The sequence below is a fragment of the Colobus angolensis genome, unplaced genomic scaffold, assembly GCF_000951035.1.
Source record: "Colobus angolensis palliatus isolate OR3802 unplaced genomic scaffold, Cang.pa_1.0 Scaffold130, whole genome shotgun sequence".
NCBI lineage: Eukaryota > Metazoa > Chordata > Mammalia > Primates > Cercopithecidae > Colobus > Colobus angolensis.
The window spans coordinates 1,502,802-1,509,777 of NW_012114253.1; the positions used below are offsets into that span (position 1 = coordinate 1,502,802).

At 38.8% G+C, this 6,976-nt stretch overlaps 1 protein-coding gene across 2 annotated transcripts in view; it reads left to right on the forward strand.

Annotated features, from left to right (window-relative positions):
* Nucleotides 1-6,976, forward strand: part of EIF4G3 (eukaryotic translation initiation factor 4 gamma, 3) — a 374,612-nt gene that overhangs the window by 347,665 nt on the left and 19,971 nt on the right. For both annotated transcript variants that reach the window (XM_011933977.1, XM_011933978.1), the window contains one exon: nt 5,833-5,958. In XM_011933977.1, coding sequence (XP_011789367.1) covers nt 5,833-5,958 — 126 coding nt within the window. The remainder of the gene's footprint in view (nt 1-5,832; nt 5,959-6,976) is intronic.

Sequence of the window (6,976 nt, forward strand, 5' to 3'; positions counted from 1 at the left end):
GTTAGCCAGGATGGTCTCGATCTCCTGACCTCGTGATCCTCCCGTCTCGGCCTCCCAAAGTGCTGGGATTACAGGCTTGAGCCACCGCGCCCGGCCATGCTTCTATTTCTTAACCTACAAAGATAGTGTCGTCCTTCCATAGTATTGTGGAAGAGCCTCTGAGATCAGCTGCTTTGGATACTGCTACTGCTTAGATGTCAACTTCTGAACAGTTGGGGAAGCAGTTTCTGCCTAGCTCACCAAGCCAGTGATAACCCTGGGAAGGTTAGAAAGCAGAAAGGCAGCCAGGCGCGGTGGCTCAGGCCTGTAATCCCAGCACTTTGGGAGTCCGAAGCAGGCGGATCACGAGATCAGGAGATTGAGACCATCCTGGCCAACATGGTGAAAACCCATCTCTACTGAAAATACAAAAATTAGCTGGGCATGGTGGTGCATGCCTGTAATCCCAGCTACTCGGGAGGCTGAGGCAGGAGAATTGTGTGAACCAGGGAGTCAGAGGTTGCAGTGAGCCGAGATTGTACCAGTGCACTCCATCCTGGCAACAGAGTGAGACTCCATCTCAAAAAAAAAAAAGGCAGAAAGCCTCCAGGTATACTGATCCCTGGTGAGCTAGTTACTAATCTGCCATTTCTCCCTATAGTTCTCTTTAGAGTATGCACTGCTACAAAGTAGTAAAATAGACAAAAATTTCAAATAGGCTTTATGAATATAGCTTTTAGGTCCTCTGGAATTTTCCTTACAAGATGTTATGTCAACTGTGAGCATAATAGTTGCTGTATGTAAAACGTACCTCCACAAAGATAACATCAAGCCATTCTCCTGATATTTTCAGGACTTGAATCTAAATACTTTATGACACAAGTTAGGTCGGTAGGTAGATAGGTAGAAGCATTATTGTATAGGTACATGCACTTCAAACTGTGTGTTGATAGTCTTTTTATATCATGATTTCAGAAAACTTTTTAAAAACTGTCTAATAAATATAGTTGAGTGCAGTTTGCTGTTAGTCACAGAATTGGAATGACTTTGAAAGTGTAATAAACAAATGAAGACCAAGGTTGTAAAAATTAGAGTGGACAATAGACACAAAATATGTACCCTAGAGGAAGATTGATACATTAATATTTCATTTTGGGAGATGTTTGTTAGAGAGGAAATTCTTATCTCTTCCTTGACTACTTTTCTGGAACTTTTATTACTGCTTACAGCAATTCTACATTGGTAAAAGACCCTACATAGGCTGCACATGGTGACTTGCACCTGTAATCTTCAGCTACCAGGGAGGCTAAGGTGGGAGGATGGCTTGAGGCCAGGAGTTCAAGACCAGTCTGGGCAACATAGCAAGACCCCATCTCTAAAAAAAAAGTTAACAAAAAAAGTAGCTGTGCATGGTGGCACGTGCCAATAATTACAGCTACTTGGGAGGCTGAGGCAGGCAGATTGCTTGATCCCAGGAGTTCAAGGCTGTAATGAACTATGAGAGCATCACTGCACCCCAGCCTGGGCAACAGAGTGAGATCCTATCTTTAAAAACAAAAAAACACTTTGGGAGGCCATAGTGGGCAAGTTGCTTGAGCCTAGGAGTTTCAGACTAGCCTAGGCAACGTGGTGAAACCTCATCCCTACCAAAAAATACCAAAACTATCTGGGCATGGTGGTGGGTGCCTATAGCTGCAGCTACTCAAGAAGCTGAGGTGGGAGGATTGCCATACTGACCTTGTAAAATGACTTGGAAAGTATTTTCTCCACTTCGATTTCTTGGAAGAGTTTGAGAATAATTTGTTCTTCTTCAAGTGTTTGGTAGAATTCAGCAGTGAAGCCATCTAGTCCTGGGCCTTTTTTTTTTTTCCTTTCTGAGATAGGGTCTTGCTGTGTCACCCAGGTTGGAGTGCAGTGGCTTCATCGTGGCTCACTGCAACCTCAACCTCCTGGGTTCAAGTGATCCTCCCACCTCAGCCTGTCAAGTAGCTGGGACAGTAGGTGCATGCCACTGTGCTCAGCTCATTTTTTATTTTTTGTAGAGATGGCGTCTCAGTATGTTGCCCAGGCTGGTCTTGCACTCCTAGGCTCAAATGATCCTTCCACCTTGGCCTCTCAAAGTGCTGGGATTACAGGTTTAAGGCAGTGCACCTGGCCATGATTCAGTCTTGATTTGTTGTATGTATCTATGAGTTTATCTGTTTTTTCTAGATTATCCATATTATTGTTCATAGTAGTCTCTTAATGATCCTTTGTATTTCTGTGGTATCAGTTGTAATACCTCCTCTTTCATTCCTTATTTTGAGTCTTCTCTCTTTCCTCCTAGTCTAGATAAGGGTTTCTTGATTTTCTTCATTATTCCAAAAAAAAAAAAAAAAAAACCCCGAGTATCATTGATTTTTTTTTCTTTCATTTTTTAAGTGTCTATTTCATTTATTTCTGTTTGCATGTTTGTTATTTCCTTCCCTGTGCTAACTTTGGGCTTAGTTTGTTCTTCTTTTTCTAGTTCCTTGATGTGTAATGGTATATTGTTTGAGATCTTTTCTCTTTTTTGATATGCATACTCATTTTTCCCTCTTAAGAGTACTTTTGCTGCATTCTATAAGTTTTGGTATGTTGTGTTTCCATTTTCATTTGTCTCAAGATATTTTTTAAAATTCCTTTGTAATTTTTTCTGTGACCTATTGGTTGTTTAGGAGAATGTTGTTTAACATTCACATGTTTGGATATTTTCCAAGATTTCCCCTGCTACTGATGTCAAGTTTCTTTGCATTGTGATCCAAAAAGATACTTGATATGATTTCAGTCCTCTTAAATTAGTTAAATCTTGTTTTGTGGTCTAACATATGATCTATTGGGGAGAATGTTTTATTTGCACTTTAGAAGAATATGTATTCTGCTGCTGTTTAATGGAATGTTCTGTATATTTTTGTTTGGTTTAAAGTATAATTCAAGGCCAATGTTTCCTTACTGATTTTGTCTAGATGAGTTGTTCATTGTTTAAAGAAGGGTATTGAGGTCCCCTACTCTTGCTGTACTGTAGTCTATCTTTCCCTTCAGATTAATTAATTGCCTTATGTTTTTAGGTACTCCAATGTGAGGTGCATATGTATTTATAATTGCGATATCCTCTTAGTGAATTGATTCCTTTATCATTACATAATGACCTTTGTCTCTTCTTATAGTTTTTGACTTAATGTCCTTTTTGTCTTGTGTAAGTATAGCTACCCCTGCCCTCTTTTGGTTTCTGTTTTCATGAAATATCTTTTTTCTTCTCTTCCTTTTCAGTCTATGAATGTCCTTACTAGTAAAATGAGTCTCTTACAGACAGCATATGGTTGGATCTCATTTTTCATTTATTTATTTTTTAAGTTTTGAGAGAGAGTCACACTCTCTCACCCAGGCTGGAGTGTAGTGGCGCAATCAAGGCTCACTGCAACCTCTTCTTTCTGGGCTCAAGCGATCCTCCTGGGTAGCTGAGACCACAGCCATGTATCATGATGCCTCGCTAATTTTTTTTATTTTTTTATAGAGACAGATTCTCCCTACATTGCCCAGGCTGGTCTCCCAACAACTAGGCTCAAGTGATCCTCCTGCCTTGGCCCCTTCAAGTGTTGGGATTACAGGCATTAGCCATTGCACCTGGCCAGATCTTATTTTTTAATCTATTTAGCCACTCTGTCTTTTGATTGGAAAATTTAATCCATTTACATTTGACATAATTATTTATAGATAAGGACTTGCTACTGCCATTTTGTAATTTGTTTTCTGGTTATTTTGACAATACCACTTTCGTTTGTGGTAGCATTATTTTGCTTTTTTAAAAGATTTCATAAGAACTTTACTGCATTAAAATTTTAAAATATTTTTCTTTTAATCGTGTATCCCTTTCTACAATTAAAATTTTAGACAAAAACCCAGTATGTAAAATGAAGTGGAGCTTTTGTAGTTGATCTCATCTATGTAGACCCTACCAAAGTTCAGTCCAGTGGCTGTGGTTTTTTCCCTGCAGCCAAAGAACAGCCTAATAGTTCAATGACTGTGATGGTCACTACATGCCAAGAGGCAAGGGTATGATGTAGCTCTGTTTCATTTTTTCAGCTTTTAGAAAATACATGTGGTGCAAAGCATTATTATAGGCTAGGTAGTAGTGCAAAGACGTAAAGACAGTTATTACCTAGGTACTTCCGCACACTTAGGATTTTTCTTTTAGAATCATGCAACAGGATTTAGGAACTGTAAACCTGAAAAAACAATAAGCTTCTTACAGGCTTGTTCTCTGAAAATCCTATGTTCAGCTAAAAAAGGTTTTTGTTAGCAGTATAGATTTGACCACTGATTGTATTTTGCGGACTGTCCCATGATAAACTGACTGATCAAGGAGTGAAAAACCAAGGCAAGAATATGGGTATATTTTATTTGTAGTGAGGTAAAATATATGAGATAAAAATAGCAGCAGATATACTGCTGAAAGACCAGCATGGCTACAGTTGTCTCTTGGGCCCATTGAACAGCTTCATTTATGCTGCTAGCCCACGGAGCAGGAGTTGGCAGGGTCAGGTGGTTAACCCAGAAATCCTGGAGTCTAGCTAGATTATAGTCCATCAGGGGTACATTAACTGAACCCAAAGTATGCACATAATGAGAGAACCTGCAATTATTTGACATCTATTTGCCATAGCACAGACACTGTCCTCGGCGTCAAATAATTGCAAGCTGTGAGATCAGAAAGTTGGAATTAAGGATTCATGAAGCCCAGAGTTAGGTAATATGGCTGAGCTGCAAACTGTTTTGAAATGGCAGCTTCAGAATGGTGACCCTGCCTATGGTAGTAGCTCTTTTTAAGTGAAAAGTTTTACTGAGATGTAGGCCTCTGAAAAAAGGGTGGCATACTTTGGCTAGAACCTGGAACTGCAGTGGAAAAGCACACATTTTATAATTGTAGAGATCTGAAAGGGCATGCATACAATTACCACCTGCTCATAGCCCTTCAATTCATTCCTCCCTTTCCTTATGACTTGCAGTTATGTGTATGTCTCCTGTAGTTAAATTCATTTGCTTTTGTACTTTTTAATATATTGTATATGGAAATAATTAACAAAGTCTTGAGTTGTTTGTTTCTACTTCCAAATGAATAGCTGTGATTTTTAGCCTACATAAGACTGCTGGTATTTTATATTTGATTTTCCTAAGTTTTACATTTAATTCCCATTTGCTTGACATTGAGAAATAGTTATAATTCATAGGACAAAAGTCTGAAACCATTAGCTTTTCTATAGAGATAGAACAGTTTGTAACATGTAATAATGATGGTAATGTTAGTAATGTTGTCAGACTCTTTTCTATCCATCCAGTTTTTTTACCCATTGTAAGGTTCCTCAAGGACACAGATTTTTGTCTTTTCTTTGTGTCAGCTCTGTGTTACAGTAAGTGTTTAGTCAGTGCTTTTGATTGACTCAGAGGACGTGATATTCAACTGTGGTGAATTCTTTATAGTATGGGATTAAATGGATAGTTTTTCCCCTAGAACTTCACAGGACTGTCCTCCTTTTCATCATTTAAGGCTTTCAAATGTCACCTTTATATGGAGGTGTTTTCTGACCTCCTTCTGGTACCATAGTTCATGTTCTTCAGAGTATTAGCTCTATCTGCAAGTATGCTTTTGTCTGTTCTAGTCTTTTTCCCCACGCTGACATAATCTCTTTGAGAATTTTACCAGTCACTTTGTGGCTAGACTATACCTAACATAGCAGGTGATTAATATGTATTTGTTGATTGATTTTTTTATCTTTTTATTTAATCTTAACTTTTGAATTACATTTGCATGTTATTTTTACCCCCATTCCTTTTCAGTTTTTCAGAAACTTTGGAACTGGCAGATGACATGGCCATTGATATTCCCCATATTTGGTTGTACCTTGCTGAACTGGTGACCCCCATGTTAAAAGAAGGCGGAATCTCCATGAGAGAACTTACCATGTAAGTTATACTTGTTTCTCTTGATATATGTCAGGTAGAACTGACACATAACTCACCTGCTAGCTCTCTAGCATAGTACTATCCATCCCATGGTTGCTTCTGGAGACTCTTGAATGCAGCCTGTGACTCTTAAAGACTTCTGATTTCAGTGTAAAAATGTTACATTATGCTAGGTCTACACCTAAGATATGTTGGGGATATGATAGCCCTGTGGTCTGTTGAGGGTAGTTGTGATAATAGATTGGCTCCAGAATTGTGTAACTGGAAGATGACTGCTTCTAGAAGCTTAATGTTAATCTGGCTTTTGTGTCTATCATTGCACTAGTGCTGTAAGTAGTTATATTTTCCCACTGTAGCTTGTCAGACTGCGGTACCCCATAGTACATGCTCATGGTTATAATAAAAGAAACAGATCTCAAGTATTCCTAGGTTTGGATGTGAGTGGGGAATGGATGCTACATTATATAGATCAGTGGTTCCCAAACTCTGTTCTTTGAAACACTAATGTTCCACAAAAGTTGTTTATATAGTCAGACTTTGCACACTGCCATGTCCCTTTTCAAGATTAACAAAGCATATTTAGCATATTAAAGTTTATGAGAGTCCTATAGTAAAACAATAAATAAAAAGTAGTTAGCTTTTGTTTAATTCAGCATTGCATCACTTAAAGTATAGATATCCTATGGAACACAGTTTGGGAAATACTGATTTAGACTATTAAAAAATTGGCCCCTTCTCTGTTTCATTTATAATTTCATCTATAAAGAAAAGCTTCCTTTCTTAAAAATACTTTATATACGGCCAGGCACGGTGGCTCACGCCTGTAATCCCAGCACTTTGGGAGGCCAAGGCAGGCGGATCACAAGGTCAGGAGATCAAAACAATCCTGGCCAACATGGTGAAACCCCATCTCTATTAAAATGCAAAAATTGGCCGGGCGCGGTGGCTCAAGCCTGTAATCCCAGCACTTTGGGAGGCCGAGATGGGCGGATCACGAGGTCAGGAGATCGAGACCATC